The 19,338-nt window shown below is 40.7% G+C and overlaps 1 protein-coding gene and 2 pseudogenes across 1 annotated transcript; 1 reads left to right on the forward strand and 2 right to left on the reverse strand.

Annotated features, from left to right (window-relative positions):
• Positions 1-2,506: 2,506 nt before the first annotated feature.
• Positions 2,507-7,935, reverse strand: LOC149236630 (enolase 1 pseudogene; annotated as a pseudogene).
• Positions 7,936-7,957: 22 nt separating this feature from the next.
• LOC149236631 (enolase 1 pseudogene) lies at positions 7,958-9,297 on the reverse strand (annotated as a pseudogene).
• A 6,266-nt stretch (positions 9,298-15,563) lies between these two features.
• LOC149236632 (uncharacterized) lies at positions 15,564-16,361 on the forward strand. Its single transcript, XM_089368985.1, has one exon. The coding sequence runs from the start codon at positions 15,564-15,566 to the stop codon at positions 16,359-16,361; it is 798 nt and encodes a 265-aa protein (XP_089225111.1).
• Positions 16,362-19,338: the final 2,977 nt, after the last annotated feature.

Below are 19,338 nucleotides of genomic sequence, written 5' to 3' on the forward strand. Positions count from 1 at the left end.
GATAAGAGTCCATATATCTTTCAATGAACATAGCATGAAAATCCTTTAAACAGTAAATACAAGCAGGCGGCAAACTTTCATACCAAGATTGGGCTTTACCTTCCAGAGTGGCCAAGAATATCTTCATCAAGCAATCTTCAGGAAAATCAACCTTCAACTTGCGAATATGCATGTGAAATCTAACCAGATGTAGAGCAGCGTCCTTCCTACCATCATCTTTAAATGTAGGCAAATTCCTTGACCAATCTACCTTTGGAATTTTATTTGGAAAACCAGGGATGTGATCTCGGCTCATGGGAGCGTATCTTCTTGCAACCCGATCCATCTTGAAAAGCTCAAAGCTACTAATCTTCCTGCAGTGAAGTCACCATGAAGCATTGATCTCTGGTTTTTTCAGTGAATGAAGTCGCCAGGGGAATGATTTCAGTCTTCTTATGCCTGATTGTTGTCCACCATCAACAATCAGATCTGAACTTGATACATGTACTGGGGCAATTAACAAGTTAGATGTCACGATTACAAGCTAGACCGGAGATTGACTGAAGCAGCGTTTATCTACTTCCGCTAATGCAAAGCAAAAGCATTTCGAAGGCTACCTGGCATAACTTCAGGCTCCGTCTGTAGCTTATAAAACAAATGACATCAACAAGTAAACCATTTTTTCTTCCCCAATATGGTTGCCACTATGTTAGCGCTTGAATTTGCCTCAGGCTGAGGAAGGCGAAACTCAAGGCAACATCAAACCAAGCTCAGCCTCGTAGCTAGCCCTACGAGGACAGGAGAGGGCTCTCTTCGGGTCTATCTCGGCAGAAAATTCTTCAAAGGGGCTGAGATGACCAATAAGGAATACTGATTTTAGGCTAGTAAATTGATAGGAAAAGGGGTTTTAATGGATGATGGGGTTTTCTGGGTTGCATGGGGCAAAGAAACAGCTTGAACAAAGAAACATAATAAAAAACACAGATTATCTCCTGAGGCAAGGTGGGCAAGAAATTTTAACATCAAATTGAGATTAAATGGAACGGCAAGACTGCTGAGGAGTTGACAAGGGCATAGAAGATGAATCCTTGTCAAACAGAAGAAAACATTAAATATGAACAAACTTAAAGGCAGAGCATACAAGTTATGAATTCTACCTTAACACTTCATTTGTTCAATTGGAAACGATCATGAAATGAAATGAACACATAACAGGCTACATATGAAACAAAGGATGACACAAATGTTAAATTTCATACCACGGGAATCTCAGGGGTCAGAGCTGCATTTTTTATTAAAATCTCTGTCAAACAGCTGTACAATGAAACTCTCTGTTCTCCACCAGCTCTCAGAATTCTCTCCCCTCCTCCCCGTTACAGATGATTTTTAAATACATTAAACGGCTCAGAAGAAAACCGATCCATGAAAACATGGAACTGTTTCTACTGGCACTATGAAAAATAGTAAAAAGCCACTCATCGGTTCCTAAAGATCAGCGCATACATATCTGTGACCAATACAAAGGCAGACGCTGTAGTGTGAACCCTCCAAATCATAACTGAAGACTAGGATAGGCAATCTGTCCCTATTTTTCTGCTCAGGATCGATGTCTTCGTTCTAATTTTGTTTTCGACCTGTACTGCCACGTTATACTTTCCATTTCCTCTTGCTGTTAGACCAAAATGGCATGTGGAATGTGGAGGTCGCCTTTTTGACAAGCGCATTGCAAAATCAATCCACGTTACTATTTGAAACAAAACCATTTACATACAGTAAATGGACCAAGAACCTTCCCCTACAGGTCGACGAAAAACCATTTTTTCTAAAAACAGAGCATCGTTTCCCTTGAATTCCTCTGATGGCCAATTAAGAGATAAATGCTGGAGCGCAGATCCCTCTGAAGTCTTGAAATAGGAATCGAATCCTATGTCTTCTGTTCTGATGTATATCTTCGTTCCAATTTAAAGTATTTTGGCTCCGTTTGAATAGCGCTCTTGGGCCATATTCATGAGCCAGATGTTGCTACCCAAATCACTGCCTCTGCACACGCATAAGGTTATACAAAGATGCATTCATTCCGCATCTTTGTATTTGTTGTCAGAACGACATACTGAAATCAAACATATATGTTTGTATTCCCTATTGGAGCTTTCTTAGTCTCTAATTCGTCCAAAAAGAAGAGCCTCTAGTTCTAAGGCCAACAATATAATGACAGGAAATAACAAGCATGAATGGACGATGTTTGAAATGTGCTCTTTTGTATGCCTTAATTCGGATAGAATATACAAAGCGTTCATTGGAGCAGTCTTGAAGCAACGTTATGGTACATGGAGCAGCGTATTGGAGAGCGTTAATTTGCAAATGTTTTCTCACATATTTGGCAGCATGCTCACTTATTATCGCTTGGATTTGGCATATTATTACTTGCAGTTGGCTTATCGATTCCTTTGTACCCGCGATGGCAAACCAATTGCAGCTGACACCTATGAAACATATCAATGTTTTCGACTATTCGAAGTGTTCACCTTCATTTGCAATGACAGTGAAAAGACCTGATGCCACCGCCACCTGCAGGTCCATTGGTATAAAGAGTTTCAAATTCATGTGTAAAATGAACTGCATAATCCTTTTCAGTGTAAAACTCGAAAGCAGCTACATCCATGCCAATAACAACCTTGCCAGTATAGCCTGCTTTCTCAATGGCAATCTTCAATAACTCGAGGCCTTCTTTATTCTCCTGAATATTTGGAGCAAAGCCTCCTTCATCTCCAACATTTGTTGCATCTTGACCATACTTTTTCTTAATTACAGTCTTCAGATGGTGGTAAATGAACCCATCTGCATGGCCTCTCTAAATGAAGAAGCTCCAACGGGTAGAATCATAAACTCCTGCATTGCCAGTTTATTTCCTGCATGTGAACCTCCGTTAATGACATTGAAAGCAGGTACTGGAATCACCAAATTTTTGTTACCAGCAATGTTTGCAATATGCTGATAAAGAGGTATCTTCTTAACATAATCCCCTGCTTTACAAACAGCAAGAGATACAGCTAATATAGCATTTGCTCCAATCTTTTGTTTGCACCAGCCCCATTGATTTTGAGTTCCATCAAGCTCCTGTACCATGAAGTTATCGATTCCAGTCTGATCTACTGGATCCTTGCCAATAAGAGCTGGTCCGATAATTTTATTTACATTTTCAACAGCCTTTGAAACACCCTTTCCCATGTAGTTCTTCCCTCCGCCACAAAGCTCCAGTGCTTCATACACACCAATGGAAGCACCACTTGGAACAGCAGCTCTAGAAAGATAACCATCAGAAAGATAAATATCGTCCTCGACAGTGGGATTTCCACGGCTGTCAAAAATTGATAATGCCTCTCTTCTCCTTCACTTTACATTGGCTCTCGTCATAGATTTCAACACTGGCACTATCCTGGTTAGAATAACCAAGAAATGTTTAAAAGAGAGGGATGAGTTTGGCGGGATTGAGCCTCTGCAAGCCTTGGAACTTTTTGAGCAGTTCGTATCAGAAGACTAACAACAGTTCCCACTGTGGTACTTTCTGAATATTCCTTAAGGAAATATTTAAATTTACTATCCAGGTCTCCAATTCTGATGCACCCTTGCTCTGTCTTCCAATTACATTTGTTTTCTCCAGCCTATCTGCTTGGTGAGGAACATACCTCCGGAAAAATACAAATATTAATGTTGTTGTTATCGCTCAGAAATTGTCCTGGTTGTGGAAGGAGATCTCTGAGAAGTACACTGGTAGCATGGCAGCGTATTTACAGAAGATTTGAGGAGACGGAGTCTAACATTGGCTCCAATTGGGATGGCAGTTGCCGCTTCGTGGAGGTGCCAAGAACCGCAGAACTTTGGGAGAGCAGACAGTGCCTCCATCCATTGGGCAATGGAGTCCATTATTCAAGCTAAAATGCATGACTAAAAACTGACACAAACTGACTTAACAAAAAGACTGAAAATTGACTGACAAATGACTCATGACTGACTTAACTAAAACAAGAACTTACAAAGCTTATTGAAGGGCAGCAGTCCATCAAGATTTGAAATCATGATGACAACCACCTGTTTTCTTACAAGACAATATACCATCAAACTATATCAAAATGCCAATGCAACCAATCAAGTAGATGCCTTCTTGATTGATCCTTCTTATCAGATCTTCTGGTCAACAGTACAAACCTATCACTGGGCATCCAAAAACATAGTTGACCATGGCTGCAACAAAACACTGTAATAAACACTTTCACTGTTGGCTGCAACAAACTTGCTATAGGATCATGAAAAACATGAATATTTGCCACTGCCACCTCCTGCTGAAAGAACAAGGTGTCCTTTGTTTCAAATTTTGATCTGCCTTCATCATGTGCTTCAGTAAAAGTATGCTCATAGACTTCAAAAAACTCTGAACAAATGGATGAGCAGATCTCTTCTTGGAAAAACATTTCAGCACATGAAACATATGAAGAGGAATCTGAATGGAAATCCTGAATGTTTTCTTCTTCTGTGGTGTGAATGTGTTGTAGGTCATTCTTAAACAAAAAACAATCTTCGAGATTATCAAACATGACAGCCTTATCATCTTTGTGAAAGAAAAAATTATCTTTTTGCTGGTCTACAAAACTTATTATAAGACAGTCATCTTTTTCAAAAGAGGAGGAAGTTTCACCAACACTTTCCTGACTATGTGTGCACTGCAAATCTGCTGTGGCTTGGGCTGTAACAAGACCTCTCAAAAGTAGATCTATCTCATCTTCAGACAAAGGAGACAATGCTTTTTGTTTTCTTCTGCTTAAACCGTAATTATCTTCATATGGCAGGGCATTCAAACTATCATTTATTACTGAGTTATTGAAAGGAGATTTATCACTTACTTGCACAAATATCTCATTCTGTTTTTCACAGAGGCAATGAACTACCTCCTCATGAAGATCTAGTGCTGGTGAGATGAGAGCATTTAGGTCTGCTACTCCATTTTCTTCATTTGAGGCAGTCGCGACAATACAACTCTCTTTTATGAGATCCGGAACAACATGTTTTGCCTCATCACATTTTATCTCTCGATCTTATTTATCATCATCACTTTCTGAGATTGGAACATTACTTTCCTGCGTTACCTGCATGCTGTCTTCTTCTATGGACAGATCTGAAACAACATTTTCTCTTTCCTCATTTTCAACCATATGGAAATCTTCAACCTGCTGATCTTGACAAGTATCCTCTAAGATTTCTGTGTGCTGCTGAAACGGATTTTCATACAGGGCTTCCATGATCTCTTCATCCATGAAATTATCATCTTCATAAAATTTCTCAAGGCTTTCAATAAAACTATAAGCATGCTTGCAACAGTATTGAACTAAATTTAATGACGGATAAGAGTCCATATATCTTTCAAAGAACATAGCATGAAAATCCTTTAAACAGTAAATACAAGCAGGCGGCAAACTTTCATACCAAGATTGGGCTTTACCTTCCAGAGTGGCCAAGAATATCTTCATCAAGCAATCTTCAGGAAAATCAACCTTCAACTTGCGAATATGCATGTGAAATCTAACCAGATGTAGAGCAGCGTCCTTCCTACCATCATCTTTAAATGTAGGCAAATTCCTTGACCAATCTACCTTTGGAATTTTATTTGGAAAACCAGGGATGTGATCTCGGCTCATGGGAGCGTATCTTCTTGCAACCCGATCCATCTTGAAAAGCTCAAAGCTACTAATCTTCCTGCAGTGAAGTCACTATGAAGCATTGATCTCTGGTTTTTTCAGTGAATGAAGTCGCCAGGTGAATGATTTCAGCCTTCTTATGCCTGATTGTTGTCCACCACCAACAATCAGATCTGAACTTATTACATGTACTGGGGCAATTAACAAGTTAGATGTCACGATTACAAGATAGACCGGAGATTGACTGAAGCAGCGTTTATCTACTTCCGCTAATGCAAAGCAAAAGCATTTCGAAGGCTACCTGGCATAACTTCAGGCTCCGTCTGTAGCTTATAAAACAAATGACATCAACAAGTAAACCATTTTTTCTTCCCCAGTATGGTCGCCACTATGTTAGCACTCGAATTTGCCTGAAGCTGAGGAAGGCGAAACTCAAGGCAACATCAAACCAAGCTCAGCCTCGTAGCTAGCCCTACGAGGACAGGAGAGGGCTCTCTCCGGGTCTATCTCGGCAGAAAAGTCTTCAAAGGGGCTGAGATGACCAATAAGGAATACTGATTTTAGGCTAGTAAATTGATAGGAAAAGGGGTTTTAATGGATGATGGGGTTTTCTGGGCTGCATGGGGCAAAGAAACAGCTTGAACAGAGAAATATAATAAAAAACACAGATTATCTCCTGAGGCAAGGTAGGCAAGAAATTTTAACATCAAATTGAGATTAAATGGAACGGCAAGACTGTTGAGGAGTTGACAAGGGCATAGAAGATGAATCCTTGTCAAACAGAAGAAAACATTAAATATGAACAAACTTAAAGGCAGAGCATACAAGTTTTGAATTCTACCTTAACACTTCATTTGTTCAATTGGAAACGATCATGAAATGAAATGAACACATAACAGGTTACATATGAAACAAAGGATGACACAAATGTTAAATTTCATACCACAGGAATCTCAGGGGTCAGAGCTGCATTTTTTATTAAAATCTCTGTCAAACAGCTGTACAATGAAACTCTCTGTTCTCCACCAGCTCTCAGAATTCTCTCCCCTCCTCCCCATTACAAATGATTTTTAAATACATTAAACGGCTCAGAAGAAAACCGATCCATGAAAACATGGAACTGTTTCGACTGGCACTATGAAAAATAGTAAAAAGCCACTCATCGGTTCCTAAAGATCAGCGCATACATATCTGTGACCAATACAAAGGTAGACGCTGTAGTGTGAACCCTCCAAATCATAACTGAAGACTAGGATAGGCAATCTATCCCTATTTTTCTGCTCAAGATCGATGTCTTCGTTCTAATTTTGTTTTCGACCTGGACTGCCACGTTATACTTTCCATTTCCTCTTGCTGTTAGACCAAAATGGCATGTGGAATGTGGAGGTCGCCTTTTTGACAAGCGCATTGCAAAATCAAGCCACGTTACTATTTGAAACAAAACCATTTTTACATACAGTAAATGGACCAAGAACCTTCCCCTACAGGTCGATGAAAAACCATTTTTTCTAAAAACAGAGCATCGTTTCCCTTGAATTCCTCTGATGGCCAATTAAGAGATAAATGCTGGAGCGCAGATCCCTCTGAAGTCTTGAAATAGGAATCGAATCCTATGTCTTCTATTGTGATGTATATCTTCGTTCCAATTTAAAGTATTTTGGCTCCGTTTGAATAGTGCTCTTGGGCCATATTCATGAGCCAGTTGTTGCTACCCAAATCACTGCCTTTGCACACGCATAAGGTCATACAAAGATGCATTCATTCCGCACCTTTGTATTTGTTGTCAGAACGACAAACTGAAATCAAACATATATGTTTGTATTCCCTATTGGATCTTTCTTAGTTTCTAATTCGTCCAAAAAGAAGAGCCTCTAGTTCTAAGGCCAACAATATAATGATAGGAAATAACAAGCATGAATGGACGACGTTTGAAATGTGCTCTTTTGTATGCCTTAATTCGGATAGAATATACAAAGCGTTCATTGGAGCAGTCTTGAAGCAACGTTATGGTACATGGAGCAGCGTATTGGAGAGCGTTAATTTGCAAATGTTTTCTCACATATTTGGCAGCATGCTCACTTATTATCGCTTGGATTTGACATATTATTACTTGCAGTTGGCTTATCGATTCCTTTGTACCCGCGATGGCAAACCAATTGCAGCTGACACCTATGAAATATATCAATGTTTTCAACTATTTGAAGTGTTCACCTTCATTTGCAATGACAGTGAAAAGACCTGATGCCACTGCCACCTGCAGGTCCATTGGTATAAAGAGTTTCAAATTCCTATGTAAAATGAACTGCATGATCCTTTTCAGTGTAAAACTCAGAAGCAGCTACATCCATGCCAATAACAACCTTGCCAGTATAGCCTGCTTTCTCAATGGAAATCTTCAATAACTCGAGGCCTTCTTTATTCTCCTGAATATTTGGAGCAAAGCCTCCTTCGTCTCCAACATTTGTTGCATCTTGACCATACTTTTTCTTAATTACAGTCTTCAGATGGTGATAAATGAACCCATCTGCATGGCCTCTTTAAATGAAGAAGCTCCAACGGGTAGAATCATAAACTCCTGCATTGCCAGTTTATTTCCTGTATGTGAACCTCCGTTAATGACATTGAAAGCAGGTACTGGCATCACCAAAGTTTTGTTACCAGCAATGTTTGCAATATGCTGATAAAGAGGTATCTTCTTAACATAAGCCCCTGCTTTACAAACAGCAAGAGATACAGCTAATATAGCATTTGCTCCAATCTTTTGTTTTCACCAACCCCATTGATTTTGAGTTCCATCAAGCTCCTGTACCATGAAGTTATCGATTCCAGTCTGATCTACTGGATCCTTGCCAATAAGAGCTGGTCCGATAATTTTATTTACATTTTCAACAGCCTTTGAAACACCCTTGCCCATGTATTTCTTCCCTCCACCACAAAGCTCCAGTGCTTCATACACACCAATGGAAGCACCACTTGGAACAGCAGCTCTGGAAAGATAACCATCAGAAAGATAAATATCGACCTCAACAGTGGGATTTCCACGGCTGTCAAAAATTGATAATGCCTCTCTTCTCCTTCACTTTACATTGGCTCTCGTCATAGATTTCAACACTGGCAATATCCTGGTTAGAATAACCAAGAAATGTTTAAAAGAGAGGGATGAGTTTGACGGGATTGAGCCTCTGCAAGCCTTGGAACTTTTTGAGCAGTTCGTATCAGAAGACTAACAACAGTTCCCACTCTGGTACTTTCTGAATATTCCTTAAGGAAATATTTAAATTTACTATCCAGGTCTCCAATTCTGATGCACCCTTGCTCTTTCTTCCAATTACATTTGTTTTCTCCAGCCTATCTACTTGGTGAGGAACATACCTCCGGAAAAATACAAATATTAATGTTGTTGTTATCGCTCAGAAATTGTCCTGGTTGTGGAAGGAGATCTCTGAGAAGTACACTGGTAGCATGGCAGCGTATTTACAGAAGATTTGAGGAGACAGAGTCTAACACTACCGATGAATGAGGCAAGTTGGTTATTGTTCTGGATCAACAACCGCACTCTTGCTTTCTCCATCTCTACCTGTGGCTTGATTTTCTTACCCAATTCAAGCAGTGCCCCTTTGTATCGCATTGTCCATTCTTGCACGACAGCGATTGCAACTTGCACATTTCTGAGAGTTTTGACAAAGTCTTTACACTATATTGCAAGACATGCAAGTGGAAAACTGCCTTATACACGGTAACGAGCTCCTCAAAATAGATATTGCATGGTCTCTCCAAGTAGTGATATTGTTATGAAACCAACTCAAGACATAGATAGAAAAGATAGATCAACGCCTTAGAATTCAGCCTCTTCGAGGGGGAAACCTCCTTTACATTACATAAATGAACAATTCTTCGATGATACAAATGAAAAGACCTCCTTTCTATATATAGGAGTCTAAGGGGTCATAATATAATCGGAGCCGACATAACAATAATAATGTAAGGGCACAATAATAACAATAGTGGGCTTCTATGGGGCACAATAGTAACAATATGGGCACTAGATGGGTACATCAATATAATAAGGGGGTTGTACTAATAACAATAAGGGGTTACACTAGTAGTATAGGGTCCTAACATGCCCCTCTCCTTCAAAAAGTGTTGTCCTCAACGCTTGAGTAGTTCTTGATGCTTCTATATAAAATTCTTGTCCTCCCATGTGGAATCTCCAGCGAGTAAGTTCTTCCACTTGATGAGATACTCTGAAATTGATTGATTTCGTAGCTGTCTGGTTCTTGTTTCTGTGACTGCTCCAGGTTCCAATATGATTTTTCCTTCCTCTTCAATTTCTAGCAATATTGTTTGAATTGGGATCTTTTGCAACTTTTGAATAAGTGGCCATACTTCTTCGTCCTTCTTCCGTTCATCCCTTGCTTCGTTTATCCAATCTAGTTGGATAATAGAAATAGCACAAAACAATGCTTCCACATCCTCATCCTTTCTTGAGAGTGCATTTGCAACAAAATTTTGCTTCCATCTTCTATAGATGATGTCAAAGTCATAACCCAACATATTTGTGACACATTTTTTCTATTCTTCTAAATATAATAGTTGTTCTAAAAAGTATTTAAGACTATCATGATCCATTTTTACCTTGAAGTGTCTTCCCATTCAGTAAGGTTGCCATTTCTTAAGTGCATGTAGTATTGCCAACATTTCCTTCTCATAAATAGCTTGCTTGAGATGTAGCAGTAAAAATACCCAATCACCTACATCAAAACATTTTTCACTACGATGTTGATCTACCTGTTGCATCATTCGATTTTGCACCAAAGTGGCGTTATCCTTTAAAAGTTGGAGAACTTTTTGTTGATGCTCAATGTGATCTTTCACTGCTTGAACATTTTTCTTCTTGATATGTCCTTCTATCTTGGTAGTTTGAGGGGTGGTTATTCCGACCAATGAATTACAAGATATGGTTGGATTCATTTCTTCTTTCTCGATGTGATCTTTCACTTCTTGCACCTTTTTCTTCTTGATATGTCCTTCTATCTCAAGAGTTTAAGGAGTGGTAATTCTTGCCAATGCTTTACAAGATATGGTCTGATTCATTTCTTCTTTCTCTGGGGTTGCGTCCTGGCGTATATCCTCTTATTTTGATGTTTCTTGATCCTTTTCTTCCTCCTCTTCATACTCTGTGTAAAATAATTTCTTCTCAGCACACTTATGACCTTTAGTGCATTAGCTATCACAATTGTAACAAAGCCCTTTTTCTCTTTTTTCTTCCAATTGTTGTGGTGTAACCCTTGTAGGTTATGGAAGGCTAGGAGAAACAACACTTCCATCTTTATAGTTGTGAGGGGTAGACTTCCTTGTTGCCATATTTTTATTTTCCATTATGTAAAAAATCCCTTTTACTATTTCCAATTGTTGTGGTGTTGCTCTGTGTATCTTCGTAATGTGCTATCATTTCCTCTGTGAAAATTGACCACATAACGAAAATTCCACAAAATTGTGGCTAGCGCGGCTCTGCAACGGAAAATTTTCACATTCGCTCTGCATCCCTTGGGCTCGGCTCTGCCCTGCCCGATCTGGGCGTGGAGCTCTGCATCTTCGGAGAGGCCTTCGGTGTGCGGGGTGTTTTGGATTGAAGAGGTTCAGGCTTTCGTGTTGCAACCGTGTTTCAATAGCTCTAGGGGTCGATCTGAGCTAGTGCATGGGGTCCCTGCTTTGACCCCCGCCCCTCAATCCCTGACCATGGCGAATGGAGGCGATTCCCTTCCGCCTTCAGATCTAGATGCATTTTGTTCCCTTGTTGCTGCAGTTGATAAGCGGCCGATCTCGGTCTCGCAACAAAAGTTCGTTAAAAAGTTGGACAACATCCTACGGTGTCTTTACCGGTAGATGATGCTTGTAGATCAGCACTAAACCTTGCCAAAAGGGGCCTCATCGGCCAGTTCACAGGGCTATGGCCATCCTCGAAGGTAGTAGATGATTGGGTCAAATGAAACTGGATCCCACTGGTTAAGGAAGGAATAAAAAGCCATTTTGTAGGCAAAGGGTTCTTCGTCTTCGTGTTTGACAGTGGGGAAGACCGAAGCTTGTTCTTCAGAAGTGGACCTTATTTCATGGGCCCTCGAGGGTTATATCTAAACAAATGGTCTCCAGATTTTGACCCTGCTCAAGATGTGCCCACAGCCATCCCTGTTTGGGTGCGCCTCTCGCACCTCCCTCTCCACTGCTGGAGCCAGAGCTCGCTGCAATCCATTAGCAATGCCCTAGGTAGGTATATTGATCAGGCCCCGAGGAAGGAACAGTTCTCCTGCGCACGCATCTGTGTGGAAGTTGATCTGGAGGTCGGGCTTCCTGAAGCCATCAAACTTTCAATGGCAGATTGGTCGCATATTCAAGAGCTAGATTACGAACAACTGCCATTTAAATGTCAACATTGCCATGAATATGGGAATTTTGCAAGATATTGTAAAAAAAAATTGAGGAAATAGCAGAAAAAGAAAAAGGCGAGCAGCGGAAGCAAGCAAAGAGAACAGCAAGCAGCAGGCAGAACAACAAAAACATAGCAAAAGAGACAGGGAACAAAACAGGGCAAGAAGACGCAAGTAATCAAAACAGTGGAAGCAGGGAAGCTAACAGCATTGCAGGAGATAAAAACCCCTTCGAATCTCTTACACTACCGGCAGATCCTCCAGAGGTCGAGCAGGAAGATCCACCACAAATGAACAATGCAGACAACCAAGAGCCAGGTAACATCCCAAATCCGAATTCTAGCAATACCCCTTCTCCTTCTTATGCTGACATCATAAAACAAAAGAAGAAGAACCTAGAAAACATGAGCTCATCTAATGAGGAAACCTTTGAAAGGCCATCAAAAAAGGTGGGAAGAAGAACAAACAAGGAAACTAGGGAAGAAGAATCAGAACGGCAGAAAACCTTAGGCAGTCAAACTACCATTGAAATGACCATCGGGAGAAATACAAGACCAAGGGTGTCCAAGGGAGGAGGCCCCACCCCATCAAGTGGTAAATGATGCAGCTGGTCTCTTGGAACTGTAGGGGACTGGGTAATCCCAATAAGGCAGAGGCTATCAAAGAATTATTGAAGATGGAAACCACGGACATCCTTATGCTCCAAGAGACTAAAATAGAAGGGGAAACCCTTCTAAACACTAGCATTATGAAATGGAAATATGATTCAGGAAAGGCTGTCAGTGCAAGGGGCTCGGCCGGAGGAATAGGCACATTTTGGTCAAAAAACTCCTTCTCATTAGAACGATTCTCTGAGACCCAACATTGGATCTTCACAGAACTGCGCCACACTGTAAGCAATCTCCCCCTTGCTCTGTTTAACTTGTACGTCCCTGTTCATTATGAAGAAAAGAGAGAGTGCTGGAGGACACTCTTGGATTATATAGAGCATATCAACCCCACAAATATAGTCATAGGTGGTGATCTGAATATAATTCTAGATCCCAAAGAAAAAAGAGGAGGGATTTACTCTAGGGATCCTTTCATCAATACAGTGGGAAATCTGATACTGCAGTGGGACCTAGTTGACTTCAAACTCGTGAAAGGAAAATACACCTGGACTAACAATAGAACAGGAGAAAATCAAATCTCTGCTAGGTTGGATAGATTTCTCATCAGCAGCTCTTTAATGATGGACAACATAATAGTTTTTTCCAAGATTCTCCCAAAGCTTACATCGGACCATAAGCCAATCCTTTTATGCCTAAAAGAAGAAGAAGATCTTGGCCCCCTCCCATTTCGTTTCAACCCTCTCTGGGCAGGTAAAGAAGGGTTCTTTGAAACAGTCCAAACAGCATGGAGGATAGATGTATTCGGATCCCCAAGCTCTGTGTGGGAACACAAAATGAAAAACACAAAAAAAGCTCTTAAAGATTGGATAAAGAAATCTACGCAAACCCCCACTAGGCAGAGGAAGGAGGCAGTTCTTCAGTTGGAAAGAATACAATTCGAAATGGAGGAGAAAGATCCCTCTCCCACAGACTTAGCCAATGAAAAATCTGCCCAAAGGAATGCATACTGTTCTTTTAGAATTGAAGAAGAACATTGGCGCTTAAAGTCTCGAAGCCTGTGGCTCAAATCTGGGGACAGAAATACCACATACTTCCATAGACAGTGCAGGGCTCGCCTCTCACGCAATCATATAGCAGAAATTACCAACACTAGCGGTCAAGTGTATAAAGGATTTTCTCAAATCAAAGAAGCAGTTGTAAACCATTTTCAGAACCTCCTTAGTGCGGAAAGAAATGGGAATGAGGAGGATGCAAAAGAGTTTCTCACAACCATTCCAAAACTAGTCAGCATGGAAGACAATGATTCTCTGTTGAGCCCAATCACGGAAGAAGAGATAACTAATATAGTCTGGTCCATGGAACCAGACAAAGCTCCAGGCCCTGACGGATTCTCAGTTCATATTTATGGAATTTGTTGGGAGATAATCAAAACTGATCTCTTCAGAATGATAAGAGGAATCCTGAGGAAGGAAAAAGTGGGTGGAGGAATAAACTCCACCTTTCTCGCTTTAATCCCCAAGGAAACAAACCCAGGCTCCTTTGACAGATACAGGCCGATCTCACTCTGCAATTCATCCTACAAGATCGTGGCCAAACTGCTGGCTAACAGAATTAAGCCCCTTCTCCAAAAGCTCATCTCTCCGGCCCAAGGAGGATTTGTGAAAGGCAAACAAATCCTTGACAATGTCATTCAGATCCAAGAAGCCCTCCACTCCAGTAAAACACAGAAAGAACAAGGTATGATTATCAAATTGGATATGTGTAATGCTTTTGATCGAGTTAATCGTTCTTTCCTGTTCAGGGTTCTTGCAACCTTTGGATTCAACCAGGAATTCATAAACCTCATCAAAGCTTGCATTGAAAACATCTGGATCGCCCCAATGGTGAATGGTAGACCAGCAGAGTTCTTTTTAGCCACCAGGGGACTGAGGCAGGGCTGCCCTCTTTCTCCCTTTCTCTACATTCTGATGGATGATTCACTAAGCAGAAAGTTGACACAGGAGAAACAAATCGATTCCATACCTGGGATAAGAAGTGTGCAAGGCATAGCCCCAGTGAATCACGCGCTCTTTGTTGATGATTCACTCCTACTCGGGGGTGCTTCCATGAGAATTGCTAACTCCTTCAAAACCATTCTCCAAAAGTATTGCAGCATCTCCGGAGTGTTAGTCAGTGAGACGAAAAGTGTTGTTTATGGATGGAATACAAATCAACAAACAATTGAAAGGATTGCCAGCGAATTGGGGTTCAAAGGCTATGCAGCGTGGGATAAAATAAAGTATCTCGGTCTCCCTCTAACGATGGGATCCAACCGCAATCACTTGTGGGAGGAGGTGATTTCAAAGTTCAAAAAAAAGATTACAGCGTGGGGTGGCGTTTGGCTTACCACAGGAGGCAAGCTCACTCTAATTCGTTCTGTGCTTTCAGCCTTGCCTACATTCCAAGCCTCTCTGCTAATGGCTCCAAGACAAATCGCAGATCAAATCTCCTGTCTAATGCGGAATTTTTTGTGAAATGGTGGGAAGGGGAACAGCAACCGATTTCATCTAATTAACTGGGAAACAGTGAAGCGTCCCATTGCCGAAGGTGGACTCCAAATTCGTGACCCCTAGAAAGCAAATCTAGCCTTGGGTTGTAAACTTCTGTGGCAGTTATTAACCGAGCCTACGCACCCTATCAGCCAGCTCTTAAAACTCAAGTACCTCAAAAATCAGTCGATCACCTCCTTCAATCCAGCGCTTTCTCCTAGAGGAATGCAGGCTTGGAGGCTCTGCTGTAAAGGGATTGAATTCTTTAGAACTCATCTGTATAAAATTCCAGGGAACGGCAAAAATATATTGTTGTGGAGAGATCGAATCATGGGTCACCCTCCACTTTCAGCCATTAATGAAATTGCAGATTTAAGAGCTTGGTTAAGTTCAAAAGGAATCCGGAAAATCGAGGATATAGCAGAGTGGGATAACAAAGGCAATTGGCAGTGTTGGACATTGCCTAACATTCCAGCGCATTTAAAAAATCAGTTAAATACTTTCACAGATGTAATTACAGACTTTACACCAGTGCATAAGGATGAGGAAGATTCATGGGGATGGGGAAAAACAGGGGTGTACACAGCCAAACAAGGATACTTACAGATGCAAGGTAAAAAGGATTCCCCGCACCCGGAAACAGTGTGGAATCAAATCTGGGAAAACTTCAGCATCCCCAAGATCAACTTCTTCTTTTGGACTTTATTCCACAACAAAATCCTGACTGGAGATAATCTGTGCAGAAGAAACATAGTTGGTCCTCATCGATGTGCGTTCTGCAAAAATGCATTGGAAACCTCAGTTCACATGTTCATCGAATGTGAGTATGCACAGAAGGTCTGGACTAGCTTCTTGACAGCTCTGAATGTGAGAACCCCAGCACATTGTTCGATCACAGACATGTTCTCGTCTTGGAAAGCTCGATACCCCTACAACATCATTGATAAATCTCTTTGGCATAAGGTGTGGATTGCAGCTCCAAAATATGTTTGCTGGAAGTTGTGGCTTTCCCGGAACGAAATTGTCTTCAACCAAAAAGAAATCACTGCAGATAATGCAGTGGAGCAGGCCAAGAAACTCCTGATAGAAACTCTGAGACAATCCAATGTCAAAGATAGCTCCCTTTGAAATGAAGAAAGGGCATGGCTGGATGGCTTCTCCCCCATGCCGAGACCTTCAGCAATCATTCGCCCAATTCATAAGGAAAATTGGCAGATTCGAGACACCTTGGATAGTTTCCAGAAGTGGTGGAAATCACAAGGAAAATGCACTATCTTCTTTGACGGAGCCTCGAAAGGCAATCCAGGCAGGTCAGGAGCAGGGGGGGTCATCTACCTCCCGAATGGGAGAAAAGAGGACTTCAACTGGGGACTTGGGCTTAAAACCAACAATCAGGCAGAAGTTCTCAGTCTTTTAAAAGCTTGTCAACTGGCCAGAAAAGGAAACCCAAGGGAAATCATAGTCTTTGGAGACTCAGAATTGCTGATAAAATCTCTAATAAACAAGAAAGGTTTCAAGGATCCAGCACTAAACAAACAGCTTACAAGAGTGAACAGACTCCTGAAGGACTTTTCCTCAGTTCAAATCTTCCATATCCTCAGAGAATTAAACACAGAAGCAGACAGACTGGCAAACACAGAATGTACTCTCAAAAAGAACATGATCAGCATAAATGCAGGAGCACCGAATATGGCAACTATTCCCTAAAAGGGCAAGGCATTCTTGTAAAAGCAGAGAAATGTATTGTTTTGAAACAGTGAATTGTAATGCTTGATCTGGCTTCGGCCACCCATAAATAAAAATACCCGTTTCAGTTAAAAAAAAATAAAAATTGACCACATAACAAGTTGTTTACGAGAACAAAGCCCTTTATACCATAAAAATTGATCTGGTTCTAAATATGAAGATGCAATACACACCTTTTGTAACAATGGTACACCATGTAGATCAAAATATTGCTCCATCTGAAGTATCCAATTTACCGGATCCTTGCCATCAAACTTCCTCATCTTGCTTTTTCTTGATTTTAGGAGCTTGATCTTGAAACCACTGTAACTCTGTATTTTCGGATATTTAAGTTCTGAAATTGTGACAAGTAGTAGCCCTCTATGTCCTCTTTCCAATGCCACCAGTCTGATCCCAATTAGATTCTCCAAGGAAGAGTTATGTCAAATCTCCCACAGTGACCTGATTATAGACTAGTTCAGTAGAGCGAACTTGTACGACGTGCCACGTGTCCCAGTTTCGACCTTTGGCTCTAAAAAAGATATACAAGAAACTACAGTCCGTCCTCTTTTTGTACCTTCTTACGAAATTTCAATCCGATGCTCAGAGAGAAAGTTATGATGATTTTCCCCAGGTCACCTGTTTGGAATGTAATTCAGGAGTCTGCAAAAAGACTAACTTCCTCAGATCATATCTCTGTAACTATAGTGCGAAAAGATCTGAAATTCAGACCCGAGATTCAACGCGATTTCTTCTCAAATGGGTTTTTTTTTAGCTTCTAAAACGTCGCAAAAAAAAAAAGTTATAGCGAAAATGCCACGATGATCTGTTTGGAGCAGCGAAACCCTAGAATCCAAAGCTTTGATACCAAATGCTATGAAACCAGCTCAAGAAATAGATAGAAAAGATAGATCAACGCCTTATAATTTAGCCTCTTCGAGGGGGCAACCTCCTTTACATTACATAAATGAACAATTCTTCGTTGATACAAATGAAAAGACCTCCTTTCTATATATAGGAGTCTGAGGGGTCATAATATAATCAGAGCCAACATAACAATAATAATATAAGGGCACAATAATAACAATAGTGGACTTCTATGGGGCATAATAGTAACAATATGTGAACTACATGGGTACATCAATATAATAAGGGGGTTGTACTAATAACAATAAGGAGTTTCACTAGTAGTATAGGGGCCTAGCAGATACTTCGCTAAGTATCACTGCCCTCATGTCCTCCATATGGACTTGTGTGAAAGTTGCACTCTAAGCTGCTCGCAGAGCTGTTTAACCTCTTACCTGGTTGCTTGAAAGATCTTTGTCAATTTCTTATTCTCAGCCATCAGATACTGAGTGTTTGACTTTTTTGTATCTGCGAAGGCCAAGTTGGCTGAGGCAATGGGAGATCATGTAAATGCAGGAGATGGGAGATCATCCAAAAAACACTTCTTACGCACTTGTACAATCTTCTTTTGGAGTTCATTGCATAACACTTTGTACATGTCCATAACCAGATCATCGTCAAGAGGAAAAACTTCCCCTTCCTCGCCTAGAGATGATTCTGCAGTTGGAGGTGGTGGAGACTGAATAGTGACATGTTGTGCGTTAGGCATCAGGTTGACATCTTGATTCTATGGCTCTAATTCCACCTCTGTTCCATCGATCTCTATCAATTCTTCAATTTGCTAATAAATCTCATGATCCTACGTTTGTCTACCCTCCTCCTCTGTTATTTATCGATTATGTTCTTTCTCTTCAACTTGTTTTTGTGTTGTTTATTATGCTATTGCACTCTACCTTTCTTCTTCTTCCTTCTTATGCTTCTCTTCTTGTTCTTGCTTCTACTTTTCTTCCTCCAATCTCCCCTGCTTTTCCCTCTTCCTTTGTTCTCCTCTTTGCATCCTTTGTCTCATCTTTTCCTCTCCTGCTAAAGCCGCTTTCACAAGAGTTGGATCCACTTTCATCTTACGGATTCCTTCTCCCCCTGGACTATAAGCAACCTTTCTCTTTCCCTTATCTTATGCAGGGTTGCTCCCTTCTTCTAGTACTTCTTCTAGAGTAGCTTCCTTCTATGGAGTCACCTATGAAGTTCTTGCAAAACTAAATGGATCATGAGTCTTGGAAGCATTATAACAATTCTTCCATGGATCCTCCTGTTGTCAATGGAATGTCTTGCTAAGCCACTGGAAGTGAATTCTTGCACATTGGTATTTTCAAATACCACAGGGATCATACAAATTAAAGTCTCGAGTACTGAATGCAAACTTCTTTATTGCCTTTCCTTCAGTATTCATGACTTTTAGGTTATTTATCTCGTGCATTCCAATTTGCATAGGAAGAGTTGGCTAAGGTGATTTCTTATTCCTATGAAAAGCTGC

Source organism: Pinus tabuliformis, chromosome 8 (genome assembly GCF_031772625.1).
Source record: "Pinus tabuliformis cultivar Carrire ecotype Pingquan chromosome 8, CPIR1, whole genome shotgun sequence".
Classification (NCBI taxonomy): domain Eukaryota; kingdom Viridiplantae; phylum Streptophyta; class Pinopsida; order Pinales; family Pinaceae; genus Pinus; species Pinus tabuliformis.